This window comes from Acartia tonsa, chromosome 8 (genome assembly GCF_053477335.1).
Source record: "Acartia tonsa isolate MP-2025a chromosome 8, ASM5347733v1, whole genome shotgun sequence".
Lineage (NCBI taxonomy): Eukaryota > Metazoa > Arthropoda > Copepoda > Calanoida > Acartiidae > Acartia > Acartia tonsa.
Genome location: NC_137267.1, coordinates 38,721,092 through 38,738,796, shown reverse-complemented (window position 1 = coordinate 38,738,796; position 17,705 = coordinate 38,721,092). Strand labels below are relative to the sequence as shown.

Sequence of the window (17,705 nt, the reverse complement as noted above, 5' to 3'; positions counted from 1 at the left end):
TTGCCTTAATTATGTTCTAAACTTATAAATAAACATGTTTCATAAAAAGATTTTTTCAAAATCTGTCATTTAAAGCATGAAATTAATTTTGCAAATTAACATTGCAGATTTTTGCAAATAACTTGCAAATCTGATTTCTGCGGATTTTCTAATTTACATAGGCATTTTCTATATATATTCCTCTTTCCAAAAATACCTCACTTGTCAAGATTGGATAAAAAAATCATTGTGGTCGAGATCCATATGACGTATAGTAATAGCAAGAACAAACAGCTAAATATTCTAATAAAGTGTATTAATTCAAGACAAGTTAAACATACAATAATAATAGTAAATATAATAGCAAGTATTCACTTTTGGGTTCGTGCCGAGTTGCAGAGCAAAGGTCTTGCTCCGAAACGGTTGACACAAGAACTAAAAGCTAAAATACAAAATACATACATTGCTCTCAAGTCAGGAAGAAAGGGACTATACATCACATTTCTCCCTGGCTTTAACATGAACATGGATTTCAAAACTGTAATATTTCAGATTGAATATAACAATATGTTTATTACATGTTAATTATCATATATATATTATAAGTAGCATTGAATGCTTATTAAATAGATAATAATTGATCTGGTATGACACCTGCCATATTTTTTATTTTATTTTTTTTTTTATTTTATTTCCAGATCTTTAAACACTTCATATACATTTTTTTTATTATTTTGGTTCCTTAGAACTCTTTTGTGTTTTTTTTTTTTATATATTCCTTTTTTCTTTATGTGTTTTTTTTTTCTTTTTTAATATTTTTTTTAAAAAAAAACATTGATTAACATATAATCATTGAAAATGCATTGATTAACATATAATGCATTGATTAACATACAAAACATTGATTAACATATAACCATCAGATTTAAAACATGGCATTATAGAGCATTAATATAAAACATTAATTTTGAACCTTTTCGAGACTACTACTGCCTCAACAAATACTTAAACATTAACACATAAAATAAAACTATGAATTAACACACATAAAACTATAATTATTCATAATCATTGATCATAATATTCATTTTCTTTTGCCAAATTTTTCTTGATAATAGTAGTATCATTCATATCCATCAATCCATCATTATCCATCAATCCATCAATCATCTCACAAATGACATAACCATACCAATGCTACAACACCACAAACGATATAACCATACCAGTTGACCTTAGCTTAGTTATAAACTGGTTTCCACTTAGCAACTGTGATTTTCTCAAACAACACAACAGCCATTCACCTCCACCACAAGAAGCCTCCAATCTCTTCCAAAAAAATTGGGATCGAATCCTTTCTAGCATCGACTCTAGCTACTTCCCAAAATTCACCCTTTCCTGATTCAAAATACGTTGCTGATCCTGCAGGTTAGCCAACCAAGCATCTAACTCAACCATTCTAGTAGCCAAACCTGCCAAATGTTTGAGGTCTCAGGTCAAAAATCAGAACTGCTGTTCACATTTATCATCCAGGAGATTATATCTATTGCATAGTCAGGCATGACTTAAGCCTAATAATGACAACCACAATAACTGCTATTAACATCTCTGTTAGAATCCAAAAATCGACATGTCATTCAAAATACAGAAACTGCCAATGATTTTCGTTATAACAATGATGCTACTGTCGACACTCCAACCAATGATAACGTTGAAAACAATGAACAGAAACAACAAACACAAAGAAAACTGCAGCCGAACAAAAGCAACCAAAACCTTCGCCATAGATTGATTTGAAATCTGATCCATTTCGTTTTTCAATACTAACTATCGACAAAAACACCAGCTATTGACAAGTAAGATATCCAACCTGGCAGTCAAATCTACAACAGCCACATCATCTTTAAGCCCCGCCTTCTTTAGAACAGCTAAAGTTTCACTAACCAGCATTTTACTTTAACTGCCCACTGTATTAACAACTTACAAATATCCGTTTTATCAGTCATAAATATATTTAAGATACAATGCATGCTATTTTAAAATTCTGCACAACTTCACAATAGCTTCTAGCCCATGGTGTATATCTCTGTATATCATTATCTATCAACTAAATACTTCTCATTTTGACAACTGTAAAAACATCTCTTTATAGCTACCTGACTCACTGTGCATTTATTTGCATCATCCTGACACACTGTGCACATCTGTTCAAAATAAATATCAACATAATTCGTTTAGCTCTTTGTATCTACCTGACTCACTGTGCATTTATTTACGTTATTCTGGCACACTGTGCACATCTGTTCAAAAATGTTACAATATCAACATATTTCGTTTAACTCAATGTTATTTCATTATCCTTGACATACAAATCCTCAATTTTCAAATTAAGCTTCAAAACTACTCTCCGACGTCTTATTATCCACAACTGTTGCTTAAATGCTTAAATTTAACACCTCCAAGTCTTCAAAACTTTTCAACAGTTATTATAAATCTAGCAATCTATAAATCTAAATTACTTTTCTTCTCCTTGGCAGCAGTTGGACTGTTGATTGAAGTACTTATAACAGGTTGAGAAAGGGTTGCAACAACAGTACCAACAGATTGACTTGCTTCAGTAGGATTATGATTATCACTATCACCAGTACCAACAGATTGACTTGCTTCAGTAGGATTATGATCATCACTATCACCAGTACTATCATTAGTTGCATATGATTTGTCACTACTGGTTGATTTAAGATTCTTCTTGCCAAGATCAGTAATAGTCTTCCCATATATAGAGATATCATATTCAAGCTCAAAGATAGCTTTATCAATCATTGTTTGCAAGTATTTAATCTGTAACATCATCAGCTCTCCTTTTACTTTCAACTCTCTTCTTCAGCTCTAGTACATCATGAGGAAACATATTCTGTTGCACAATAGACAGAATATTAGTAAATCCATAAACTCCAGCAGCTCCATACATTCCAAATATGTTGTCAATCCAGCACAGGCTTCCTTTGGAGTTTTGTGCAAGCACTCAGTTGTTAGCTTCAGGTACTTTTCATGATCACTAAATCTCCTTATAGTTGCCAGAGAATACAGGAACCTTGAACTTGATATCTACCTTCCTGGTGATACTCCAAGCTTCTTGACCGCATTATTGAGAGCAGTTTTAGCATCCTGTTTAGCTTCCTGTTTAGCTTCCTGTTTAGCATTCTGAACTTCAACAGACTTCACATCTAATCTATAAACAGATTCTCCAGCAGCAATAGCATGTTTTACAATATTACTGACCAAATCACTAAACAATCCTGTTTAGCTTCCTGTTTAGCTTCCTGTTTAGCATTCTGAACTTCAACAGACTTCACATCTAATCTATAAACAGATTCTCCAGCAGCAATAGCATGTTTCACAATATTACTGACCCAATCACTAAACAATCATAAATAACGCTCCTTTAATAAAATTCAACATATAATCGGTCATGTACCATATCATTGTGTATCATGTACCAGCCTCCACTCTCTCTCCACCAACAATTCAACATATAATCGGTCAGAGCAAAGTGTATCATGTGCCAGCCTCCACTCTCTCTCACACCTTTTAACTATATCATAAAACAAAACAAATCACTCACCTACAAATAATACCAATGTCAACACAAAACAATGGCCAAATTCAAAACTAGATTTCAGTCACCACCAACTACTTCTCTTGCGGCCGATCTAAAACAAAATACAATCATTTTAGATGCCAAAACTTATTTAATACATATTTTATTTTCACTCAACAAAATAAAATAATTTCTTTAACATGTATTAGTATATATAACATTAATCAAATGTATATCAATATTGAACATCATTAAAAAGAAAATCTTAGCAAACTAAAACTCACCAACAGGTAATACTGTATCTCAACCACCATAACTACTCCTCTTTTCGACCAATCTAAAACATAATACAATTATTTTAGATGCCATACTTAAATGTTATCACTTAACAAATAAAATTTCAACATGTCTTCTTAAAAATGTATTAAGAAATATAATATTAATCAAATGTTTGTCAATAATCGAGCAACATAAAAATAATTCTTAATACAATATATTAGTCTAATACAGTAAAAAATTTACCTAATTATTCTATGAAATATCTGAATAATAACTTATATCATCCACAACTATTTTTATGTATTAGAATCTTGAAAGTTGAAGCACAACTAACTATTTTTCTCTATACCTGAGAGCACTTTCTTGCGCAGCTCAACTTTTGCGCATACAACGCCCATCTCCTGCTCATCATTGCAGCTACCTCTCTGCACCACCCCATCTTGCGCATACCAACTCCGAGAGACAGTGCAAACTTTCCTTGCCAAATTTTTGCCCACCCCCCTTCTCCATGAAGAGAGACAGCTCCACACAAATATCTAATGCATTATAACAATTTTGCTTCATGAAATTCTAAGCTTCATAAATAATTTTGCTGAATCAACATCACTAAATCGCAATATATACTATTCTATATCGAGTATCCTTAACAAAAAATTTAAGTTAAACAAAAACTTAAAAAAAAACTTATTTTGATTCATCCAAAATTTAGCAACACATAATGTTCCAATTTCAAGTTTGAGTGCAATTTGATTGACCACCCTGTGTTATTAATATATTTGTTTTTTCTATAATCAAATTCGGTCCGCCCATCCATACGACCGTTCGTCCTTCCGTCACTCTGTACGTCAATCCTTTTAGCTTTTTTCGTTAATTAATACATGTCAGCATTGTCCTATCGCTTCCAAACTTTACATGATGATTTCTGCAGCAGGTAAGTACAATTTAGAAAACGTAGCAACACTATAATCATTTCTATGACGTCCATACTTCCATTTGTAAACATGTTGATTTGACCACAAATTTCTATATGATCTAATTATCCGATTGTTTTGATGTATATTGATTCCTGGGACAACAAAGTACAATACTTATGATTACAATGTCAAGCATCCAATCACCCTTCAGACAACCAACACTCTGAGATGCACAACCTTTTTCGAGAAATTTTAACTGTGCATGGTATTGAATTGCGTCTGTTTTGGCCCAAGGCATTCCCTCACTCTAACTATTTACTTCTAACTATTTACTTCATTTACTTCAAGTATCTGACATAGTAGCAGTGAGAACCATTTTTAACGTCTGTGCATGGTAACGAGTTTCACCGGTTTTGGCCAAAACATTTCCCCCACTTTAACTTTTACGTCACACATCTCACATAGTAGCAGTAGGAACCATTTTTAACTTTGTTAGTTATGACTCAGTGTCAGACCGAGATTCAAACCTATCACCTACCCAACGACAAGTAGATGCCGGTTTACAAGCGAAGCCACTCTATAAGCAAGTTCATAAAATGTAAGTAAAACATCAATCTGTATCAATCAGTTCTTTTTTAACAAATTTACTTACAATTTTACATCGACTCTTATACACTTATTTTCTCAGTTTTGACACTATACAAGTGTTGATGTTCGTTTGTCCTACCATTCAATGCTTCGCTTTTGTTAATGTTGTCTTCCTTGTTTTTTACAAAGATTATTCAGTTCTGACACTATGCAAGTGTTGATGTTCGTTTGTCCTACCATTCAATACTTCGCTTTTATTAATGTTGTCTTCCTTGTTTATTACAAACAAATTTGCTTACAATTTTTGCATTGAATCTTATACGCGTATATTCTGATTATTTAATTTTGACACTACACAAGTGTTGATGTCCATTTGTCCTGCCATTCCATTGCTTCGTTTTTACGGATGCTGTCATCTTTGTTTTTATACATCATATCCTCATTACAATAAATATGAATTTTGACACTACACAAGTGTTGATGTCCATTTGTCCTGCCATTCCATTGCTTCGTTTTTACGGATGCTGTCATCTTTGTTTTTATACATCATATCCTCATTACAATAAATATGAATATTAATATCCTTGGTTTATACATCATATTCGAAAACGTTTCAATTACAATAGAAGTCATATATAAGTCAAACTAAACTTGCAACATTTAACCACCAAGTCTAAACAACACATTTAGTATTAATCTATATTGCATCACCCATCATTGGATATAATGTACAATGGATAATAATATATCCATTGTACACACATCAACAAGTTTTCTCTTCTCTCCATACAAATATTTTCAACAAACATCCATAAATAATATATCCATTGTACACACATCAACAAGTTTTCTCTTCTCTCCATACAAATATTTCCAATAACATTCATTTCCTACTATACAAATATTTCCGATAATTCATTCATATATATATAATATGTTCATTATACATTTCAATTCTGCATATCATAATTAATCCACATATAATATGTCCATTGTACAATCCAATTCTACACACATATCTATCTCTCACTCTCTCTCTCTCTCTCTCTCTCTCTCTCTCTCTCTCTCTCTCTCTCTCTCTCTCTATCTCACATCATAATCAAATACTGAATAACAATTTTTGCTTCATTAAAAATTTTTGCTGAGTTATGCATTCCAATCTTAAATCGCCATTTAATTGTTTAAAATAAATCTAGTTAAATCCACAAAAATTCCGCTCACCAATCAAATATCACATTCTTCTGATCATGATGACAAGTATGTATCAATCCAAATCAACGTAAATTCAAAAACAAAACAAACAAAATTTCTGTTCTATCTATAATAGAAATTTCGTACTATGAATAATATATCACAGATCAAAGATCACATATCTATCTTCACGCAAGTACAATCGTTATTATTCATAGCACATTTTAACCATATTCAAAATATTTTGTTTCCATACATATAAACTTAAGAGTAGCTTTACTCTTATTTATACATAAACCGCAATATAATTGTTTTAAAATTAAATACTTAGAACCATAATAACTGACTCAACTTTTAAAACAATTTACAGCCTTTCATCAAAATTCTAATACCTTTTAAAGTATCTAATTTCAAATATTTATCCAATTTTCATAAAATCACGATATTAACATTTAATAAAATCAATTTTCTTCCATTAACAATTTTACAAAATTGTATTCCTATTTTCGTTGAAATTAATCCATCTTCAATTTTTTTTTATTATTCTTATCTCTGTTAGACACCACAATAGTCTGAAACAAAAATAAATATATCCAAATATCCAATTCCAGTGTAACAAAACAAAAAAAAATAAATGCATATATTTTGATTTTCATAATAACATAACCTCATAAACTCGTATTCAATAGTTAACAAAATGTTATATTTCCAGAATTCAAATAATTACCATAAATCAAATTATTTTCCATCACAAACTTTATAGAGTTGCTTCGTTTCTCTCCTTATTATTTAAACAATGTCAGCGCTTTCCAAATTATATGTTATAAATTCTAACCTTATGCATGGACACCACAATGGCAGATAATTTAACATTTATCCCACTAATTCGAATAATATCAGAGATCTACATTGATTAGCAATGGATACAACAATGGAAAATAAATTGACGTTCATTCCCAAAAAATCGAGTAAGATCAGTAATATACAGGGATATAACAATAGCAGATAAATTTTCGTTCATTCTAGAAAAAATTGCTCCACAAATAATTGATATGTCAAATCTATCAGATACAAAACTAATTCAATTATAGATATCTTAATTGCAAAACTTCAAAAATCGATCGCCGCCACACCGCCGTCAAATCGCCGTAGTACATGTATATCCTGCTGATACAATCCAAAACTGTAGAGAAAATCCTTCTTCCCTGCAAATTGTAGAAAGAAATACTCGTTTTATCAATACACAATAGAGAGAATACATTTTTAACAATTTTTAACAATACTCAACTGTCCTCGTCTCCCTGTAGAAACAAACTATAAAAGGATATATTTTTAACAACACATGTCTATCCTTCTTTCCCTGCTGATACATGTCCAGGGCGGCACCTTTTCCCCTTTCATGGTGTCCTCCACCAACATAGTACATGTCCAGGGCGGCACATATCTTTCCCTGGACATTATGTTGGTGTCCTCCACCCACATGTTGTCCTGCAATGTCCAGGGCGGCACCTTCTCCCCTTTCATGGTGTCCTCCACCAACATAGTACATGTCCAGGGCGGCACATATCTTTCCCTGGACATTATGTTGGTATCCTCCACCCACATGTTGTCCTTCACTAGACAGGATGGTGTCGTGGTGTCCTTCAATGGACAGGATGATGACATGGTGTTCTTAACCATCACATATCTCTCCTTCACCAGGGGTTCGACCTGGTTCACCATCTCTCCATTCTTCAAGCATAACTGGTCCAGGAATTCGACCTGGTCCAGCATCACATGTCTCTCCTCCTCCAGAGGTTCGACCTGGTTCACCATCTCCTTGACTGTTACCTGGTCCTCTCCACCTATACACTCTCCCCCCCCTAACCTGTTTGGCAACACCACCAAACTTTCTTGTTCAAGGAAACACAATTTTTCATTAGCAATTGGAGCTTTGAAATTGTCCATAGAAAGTGTTGGCAACACCACCAAACTTTCTTGTTCAAGGAAACAAAATTTTTCATTAGCAGTTTGAGCTTCGAAATTGTCCATACTAATAGCTAATCCTGTAACCGCAGCACTGTTGGTATCAACATGATCCTTAATTTCCTGAACCTTCGTCTCCAGCGGCGCCATTCGGTTAAACAGGTTATCCAGCTTATTCAGCTTATCCCTAAAGGACTGAATATCACCCTGCATCGAGGCCAGCAATTCGACCATACACTCAAGCTTCTCCGCCTTGGACAACTTCCTGAAATGAGCAATGTCCACCTTCATCGCGTCCAAAAATTTCCTGAACAAAAATAAAGCAAAGAAATAATACAATTAAAAGAAAATCTGAGCTATAGATTCGTACTACACTACTGCGCCAAAATGACGTATAGTAATAGCAAGAACAAACAGCTAAATATTCTAATAAAGTGTATTAATTCAAGACAAGTTAAACATACAATAATAATAGTAAATATAATAGCAAGTATTCACTTTTGGGTTCGTGCCGAGTTGCAGAGCAAAGGTCTTGCTCCGAAACGGTTGACACAAGAACTAAAAGCTAAAATACAAAATACATACATTGCTCTCAAGTCAGGAAGAAAGGGACTATACATCACACATAACTGTGTATTGAAGACAAACAGCTAAACTGTCGGTCATGCTTTTAAAAGACATAGACCTTATTTTTTTTAAATGTCGTGATTTTTTGCATAAAATCCAGCTTATACCAATAACTAAATTAATTCGGGGAAAAATCACGAAACCTATACGTGTTTTTCAGCTGTCGTTGGGGGGCAACACATCGTAAAATTGACGACCTTTCCATTTGCCCATCAAATATTATTTTAGATTTATTTCGCTTTTTGGTTATACCTTATACCTGCATAAAATCTCTCTTTCCTTGCTTTGATATAACAACTCTAAAATGTCACACAACCACAGACTTACAGAAACGCACTTTTATATTACTTTTATCTTTAATACTTCATTGATAAAAAAGCTATAATAAACAATCCAATTTAGAAAAAAAACTATTTTACTTTTGAGTGATTATTTGGTTCTTCTTTTTCGAATTATTTTTTTCCATTGCACTGGTATTAGATCTAGTCTAAACACTAATTAACAAAATGAAGAACTTCTCTAAAATTATCCGTTAAAGAAAAAAGTTCGTAAAAAAGTAAAAAAGTTATTGAATGATTTTCGATTGCGAAAAAATATTTAGTGAGTTTATAAATTTTTAAAGCACAAGAAACAACTTAGGGCCTAGAACTTTATTAAATATGGCTTTAAATCACCTAAGATCACATGTTAAAAGTTTCCTTCAAAGGCACCACTCTATATCAATTCCAGAGCTTTGCAACAATTATTAAATGTAGTCATCCTTGTTTGGTGAATTGATTTGATAATTATGACAATTAAATCTGGTTGCTCTATTTTACAGTGATGAGAAGGTGAGAGGGCAAAGGATATATATTATTACTTGGATCTTATACCAGATTTTTATGTTCTCCAATAAATTGAAACTTGCAGCGGGCTGAAACGATTGTCTCTTGCACCTCATTTGCCCCATTCCCTCACCTCCTAATAGATGAACGAACTTACCAATAAACGAGTTTCATGTTATCAAGTTAAAATGACAACAATTTTTTCCCTGTCATAATATCCAAATATATATTACATCCATTGAGAGGGCAATGCTAGAATTATATGGATCATGTTCGTTTAATGAAACCCAAGAGAAAGATAAAATAGCATAAAACTTGCTAATTACTTTTGCTAGGATACAACGAAAATCTTAATATCAGATTTAAATAATTGATAAGATCCTTTAATTTGTTGCCAGGGTCTCTTCAATAAGGTGTCCTATCATTTTCGCTAAAATATCAACAATGCAAATAAATAATAACGCAAAAAAATCTAAATACGCCAATTATCCTAATTATCAGGACCCTTTCTCAATATCAAGATTATTATTTTATCCGCCTAGCATTTATATTGTCAAAATACTATTATTCATAAGCAAAATCGATGACGCAATACAATAAAAATGACCAATGAAAGGCCGATTCACATACTAAATTACCAATAGTAGGCCAGAATGACGACATTCAGCTTCAGAATCATCAAAGTCCCAAATATTTGGCTACTGTGGCACAGCAATTTACTAAGGCATGTGACACCGTTAGTTAGTGCAAAAAGAAGAGGGTAGGTCTTTAAAATTTTCATTTTAAGGGGGGTGTTGACACCGCATACCGCACGCCACTACTGAGAAAAATTTTACTTTAGCTATATTTTTAGATTATGATTTTTTTAGTTAATATGCTATCAGATAATAAATAGTGTTCAAGTTTATAAGAAAACTGGATGGCTTTATGACGACTGATCTGTCTATTCTGTATTAAGCAGTTCTATCAAACCACTTCTATACGGAAGTGAAATCCAACCCGTACATGACAATGTAGAAAAGGGATTTAAATTCAGGCCAGGACCTTTGATTCCAATTAAGACAAGAGAAAATTCTTCAAGAGGGGGCTGGGGGGGGGGGGGATTGATAAATCCCTATAAAATTATTGGGGGTGGGGATATAATGAATTTAATGTTATTCTACACTACCTTTTTTCTTCCATAATGATTTCAAGTTGTACAAGGTAGAATAAGAAATGGGTGGAATGATTAGTTTACTGTCCATTGTACTATCATTCTTAGGAGACAAGGAACAGTTTTCAAGACAGGGCAGTGATGTTATTTCATGCTTACATACATACAACATTGCTCGTTTACCTAGTCGTCATCCTAATCAAATATTGGCCTTTTGTCCCTAGCCCTACGGGAATTCAAAAGCAATTAAACCATTATTTCTGTTTGATGAATATACTTATTAGAAATATAATTATACTAGAATGTTAGACAGTCTAGCTAAGGGGTTCAAATATCGATGTACTTTCGTTGAATATATTACATTGTTAAAAGAGTAAAAGATGAAAGAATTGTGTGATAAATTTTAAACAGGATAATTAGGTCAAAACTAGTTGGAATTAAATCAAAATTATCTTAGCTGACATATTATTGAGAAGCTGGAATAAAAAGAATGACGTCAAACAATAATATACATATGACAAATAACAAGCCAATACACAGACCAAGTTACAAATTACAGGCCATAGATTTGAATTGACCAAAGGTAGGTCAGTATGAAGTCAGTTTTGTAAGCACTAAATTATCGACATATTTTTTCTGTTGACATAATATGACTATATACTTACGTTGATGCAATAACTAAATTAAATTTTTAGTCCGCTTTTCCTTTACTTTGAACTTCTAAAAATGAATGCAGGGGTAGGTTAGATCGTTATTTTAGCCCACTGCAAGTTTCACTTTTTTTAAAGTACATGTTAATCTGGTGTAAGATCCCAGTAATAATAAATTCATTCTTATGTAAACTAGAGTAGGTCAATAATTCCAAGGGTTTGCAGACTCTATAATAATTAAGCTCTAGAATTTACATAGAGAGTTGGTAATTAGTAAAATTTCTCAATCTTGATCTTTTCCTGACCCGAATAATTGTCCAGGATGAAGGACAGGTATTCATGCACACGCGTTCACAGAAATTTAGATAAAAATATAGAAATTTATGCCCTACCTTACATCCCTGATATAATATTATTTTGTTGTGTATGAAATCTAATTTTAAAATTTTTGTCTTTTTTTTTGTAAAAAAGGGAAAAAAACAAAATACGTTGAATGTCACAGCGGCAGTCTTATCAGCAACATCGATCTTTTAGGCCAATCCGAATTGTGCTAAAATTGCTGCAAAATATAATTTGCGGTAGAAAATTAATATTTTTCTATCTATTGTAGGCCGTAACTTGATCAACATTTTGAAAAATGACCAGGAAAAAGCCTAAAAACGTAAAAGTTTTACTAAAACTGAACAAATGTCCCTACACCTGATTATTGTTTTCAATTATATTTCTATGTAAATTTGATTAAAACAAGGATGATAACATCCATAATGATGAAGATCAATAATAATAGATTAGACCATAAAACTAACCAACATTAACAAAAATATAGCATGGAATATTCAATATCATCTAGAAGTATAAAAAAATTCTGTATAAACCTATCCCGAAATTACTTCTTTAATCAACCTAGAACTCCATCCAAAACTAGATCCAACCTTCAAACAAAAACATCTTTACTACTAATAATATAATGACACTGGAAAAAGTAAAAAAATAGTTGGGGGTCATTTTTAGGGGTTAATTCTCGTAGTAGTGTGCATACTGCATAGTTATTTATAAACCTTTCCATGAAAAGGAGAATCATATCAGCTCAGGTTCGGACAAATAGACCCATAGACATGCTATTACTTTTCTATAAGGATAATTATTAAATTAGGTTAAACATAAAATTAACAATTATATTTGACCAAAAAACATTTGATTAGATGTTTGATTAAATAATTTGCAAATAAAAAGTAGTAATAAATTATCTAACGAGGTTTCATATCAAATTTCTAAGGAAACACTGATTTGTTATCAGGAATAAGGATAAAAATTATAAAATTAAAATGATTTTACAGTTTTCATAAAATAGAAAATTTGACTTTAATACAGTAAAAATATTATAACTTAAACGATGCTTACTAATGCCTTTTGGTCATAATAATGTATATATTGAAAATGAATGAACATTTGACCCAGGCTCAATCTACATAATATAAATGGATATATTATTACTTGCATGTTACATCAGATTTTCATTTCTTCTCATAAAGTGAAACTCTCAGCGGGCTAGAATGAATATAGCTCCCATCCACCCTACTCTCCCTCCTTCTGGATGATCAAACTGACCAAAAAATGAGTTCCATGTCAGCAAACTCAAGTAACTACATTTTTTCCCTGTCATGGTATCCACGTATCTACATCCATTATAATAGAGAAACTGCGTAGATATTTTTTTCAAATAATTGTCTTTTTATAATTAAATGTCTTTTGCATTATAGAAGGTTGTTAACCCTACGCTTTATAACTTTTGTTTCTATTTGGAGTGTGAAGCTTTGGCATAATTTTCTTTCTCTTTATGTTTATTGATCAATTAAACTTTCATGAAAAATATAAAGAATTAATACATACTTTTTCTTTTTAGACTTTATCATAGCTATGATATAAATTTTATTTACAAATAAAGAATACGCCCCTAGAGGCACCCATAAGAATAAAATCTGAAAATAGAATGGTCTAAAACCATCACAGAAGCTATACAATAAGCTATAAAAATTGGAAAGAATTTTAATGAATATAATAGAATTGAAATCTGCATAAAATTTTAAGGAATTTTTATAAAATTCGTTTTTTGTATAATTCTTTATCTATAAGCGCAAATACAAATTAAGTTAAATAATTTTGACATCTGTGATTGGTGGATTGAAAACTATCTGCGCCATGATTGGAGAAGCTTAAGTGACGTACATCATTCAACCAATTAGAGCGCAGGTAGTTTCCAATCCACCTATCCTATTGGTCAAAATTTATTAACTTAAATTGGATTTGCGCTTTTAAATAATAAATTATATAAAAAACTAATTTTAATGCAGATTTCAAATCTATTGTATTCATTAAGATTATTTCCAATTTTTATAGCTTACTATACAAAGCTCATTTAAAAAAAGTAATCTAAATATGTTTAGTAGTTATTGAGAATGAGATCTTAAGGTTCAGACAGAAAAACTTTTTTTGTAGCTTGACACACAGACCAACAGACCAAGTAAATCATATACTAGATGCAGATCTATGGAAATTTCTCAAAACAAAACGCTAAACCAATATGTTTCAAGCTCACGGAAATACAGACATTTTGACGGATATTTCAAATTATAGAAAAGCTGCGCTATTTAGTAAGAGTGTTAACTGCTTATTATTAGCCACGAAAGAACATTAAGGAAAGTATTAATAATCTTCTGTGGTAATTAAAATATTCCCTAAAAATGTAATAATCAACACCTCGCAATATCCATTCAACTGATGGATCATATGACTCCCCCACCCCTACGCCCTTCACAAACACATATAAAAATACAATTTTCAACTTATGGGGAAAACGCAATTCTAATGCTTAATATAGATTAAAATAGGATAGGTTAAGTAGAAATAGGTAACTCCCTGGAAGGTCAAGAAACAAGTTTATTTTTAAATTTCAAGTGAATTTTTTTTTTTTGGGGGGGGCGGAGGGGGTGATCCAATGATCTATTGTAGGTTTTATACCCAACACCCTTGCATGTTTATTGCTTAGAGTTGATACACAATACCAAATACCATAATTTCAGCGTTAACTAACGCAAAGGCTGTTTCAAACCGTGTTTCCAAGAAAAAGACAATTTAATGAAAAACTTATATCTTATGAGAAGTCATATTGATGTGTAAACAATAATTTAAAAAGAATTTTCTTAAAATTCCTTACATTTTTGCAATTTAAAATTAGTATATTCTTCAATCTGAATATTTTCTGTGAGTTTGTAACAATACTTAATTGGCAAGAACTCTTTCAATGAGCCAGTTATATTAAGGAACACTTATTCATTAACAAAGATAGGAATGAACAATATGACAACCAAACTTTAACTAACTTTTTAATTAGATTTAAAACACATATAATATCATATTTAAAGGCTATTATTAAAACTAATTCAAGCTTTGTTTATAAGCTTTAAATACTTAAAAAATATAGATACATTTAAAAAAAAAAAAAATATAGATGTACATATGAAATGATAATAATCTAATTTTCCCAATTGTAGATTAAAATTATTGAGTCAAAAGTTTGTACATTTAGAACCAACAAATCAATATATAATAAAAGTATCCAAAAGTTTAGGCCAACAAGTAAGAGAATGTACATTGTAAATAAAACTGGTATTTTATAAAATTATATCCTATGATTTAAAGTAATGATTACAGAACTGAATGAGTTCTCTTTTTTATGGAAGCTTCACATAGCTCACGGGTTTGTTTTAGGCTATTTTTCTGTCCCGTTTCATTGCAGAGCCCCTGACTAGGGGCGCAGCCACTAATGATTAAAATTAAGATGGTGTGAATTACTGTACTGGTAATTATTCATACAAATTTCTATAGCCCGCAGGGATAGGTTAACTAGTTAGGAATGACCTTATAGGATTACAAGAGAAATTATTCAGGGATTAAGAGGATTATTGTTCTATGTTAAATTTGTTCAATATGGATACAGAGATTGTTAAACGCGGATACGGATATGAAATCTTTACAGTGCAGTGTTGTGAACTATTTATGCAAAATTCATTTACCTTATCCGTTTATATAAAGTAGAAAGGTTTTGGTTTGTCTGTTGAAATTTATTTACACTTTAAATGCACTTTATGAACATAATGTCCTGGGTTGGTTTTATGCTATTCTATTTTCAGATTTATTCGTAGGATAGTTTTAGGCTATTTTTCTGCCTCCTCCCAGACCCTTTGAATATAAAAATCTAGATGCTAGGGTCTAGTAACAGACTTAAGTATCTGGATGTATTTATTTATTACAAGATTTGCTAAACGAAAAAATGGAGGAATTGGTTTACATGTGTTGATCACAATATCCCTGTAAAATCAAATTAACTCTTTATAGTTTGGAGTGCAACTTTGTTATTGCAAGGAGGTAGGGGCCATTTGGCTTTTTATTACACTATTACCTAAAGTTTTATAACAATTTTTTTATTAGTTTGAATAAGAACTTTGGGGACTTTTATTGAATTTTGATTGGTTGGTTCATTACGTCGAATGTCCAAACGTTTCAAACACTAATTGTAATCTAAAGAAGAGGTAATTTTGTGTACATCAATTTGTCGCCCATTGTTTTATCCCTTAGAGTCCTTGTGTTGTATAATAGTTATTTCTCGCATCGTATTATAAACGGCTTTCCGCGGATATAGAATGTACAATTATGAGATTAAAACTAGTTTTTTTAGCCCCGAGGTGACGAAGTCACCGGCTAAAAAAACTAGTTTTAATCTTATGATTGTACATTTCTATATTCGTAGAAAGCTGGATATAATACGATGCTAGACATAGTTTTTTCGTATGGATGAGAACCGGTTCCTATCCACCGGATTCGAATGAATACGAGAAAAATTATTAAAAAATTGTTTTAAAAAAATACATCTAGAAGTTTTTATCTAATTTTGATTGGTTTTCACAACTATCAGTTTTTAACTTCTTCAGAAAACTTCTTCAACAACCCAATTAAGATCCCTCCAAGCTATTGACCTAGTTCTTATCTTCCTTATTCTTTAATTTGCCACTCCTTTCCTTTTAAAAATGCAAGGATAACAAAGATGACTTAGTTCATTTGTATAACAAAATTTTGAAAATAGGTTTACTATTATTTCTTTTGATATTTACCTCATAAGTAAAAAACAATGGCTTTTTGAATCAAGGGTTTCTAAGGGATGGAGAGGGGGGGGTGGGGAATACCTAAAGAAAAAAACATTTAAGGGATGCCAAAGCACCCCCAATTGGAAAATAAAATTTGTTTCGTGGAAGGAGGGGGTGGGTGTTGGCAATCAAACCTTTCCTCCCACAACCTTTGGACGCCCCTACAAGTATTCATGTTTACGAGATTGCAATGGCATATAAAGACAAATTTAACTTATAAAACTGCTTCGCTGCAAATGGAATATCCCTTGTAATATATTTTACCATTATGACTTTATCAAGAATGTAGGTGCATGCATATTTGTAGGGGTGTGCGGGCCGGGGTAAGATTTTCATATAAAAGTAAAAATGTAACTCCCTACTTATCCCTAGCTCAAAAACAAAAAGGAGTATACCCTTTTTAAATTAAGGACCTAAAAAGAAAGGTTGCTAAATAAAAAGGTTATTAAAGCCAAATATCACTTTAATTCTGTAATTTTTATGAATTTTTTACACTGCTTTTTTTAGACTTAGAGCTTTGATAGGATAAAATGGCAGAGGGGCGCTTTTGAAAGGTATAGTTTTTTTAGTTTGTCACATACGATCTCACTTTAAAGAGGTAACTATAATCTGCAAATTAAATAATATTTTAGGATTAAACAAATCTTTTTAAAATTAAAATGATCACCTCTGCTCTTGATAAAAATGTGAAACAAAATGATTTTAGACAAAAGAATTAATGTTCGTCCCCATA

The 17,705-nt window shown here is 31.7% G+C and overlaps 1 protein-coding gene across 2 annotated transcripts; it reads right to left on the bottom strand.

Moving 5' to 3' along the window:
* Nucleotides 1-278: 278 nt before the first annotated feature.
* Nucleotides 279-4,187, bottom strand: LOC145326912 (uncharacterized). Of its 2 annotated transcripts, XR_013882023.1 has the most exons (3): nucleotides 4,103-4,180; nucleotides 3,865-3,917; nucleotides 3,568-3,692 (listed from the first exon to the last, which is right to left on the bottom strand). XR_013882023.1 is itself a non-coding variant. In XM_080170361.1 (2 exons), the coding sequence occupies exon 2, from the start codon at nucleotides 2,830-2,832 to the stop codon at nucleotides 2,482-2,484; it is 351 nt and encodes a 116-aa protein (XP_080026487.1). In that variant the 5' UTR covers nucleotides 2,833-3,917; nucleotides 4,103-4,187; the 3' UTR covers nucleotides 279-2,481. The 2 variants fall into 2 exon arrangements, 1 of the variants encoding a protein (XP_080026487.1); XM_080170361.1 differs by having other exon boundaries at nucleotides 279-3,917; nucleotides 4,103-4,187.
* Nucleotides 4,188-17,705: the final 13,518 nt, after the last annotated feature.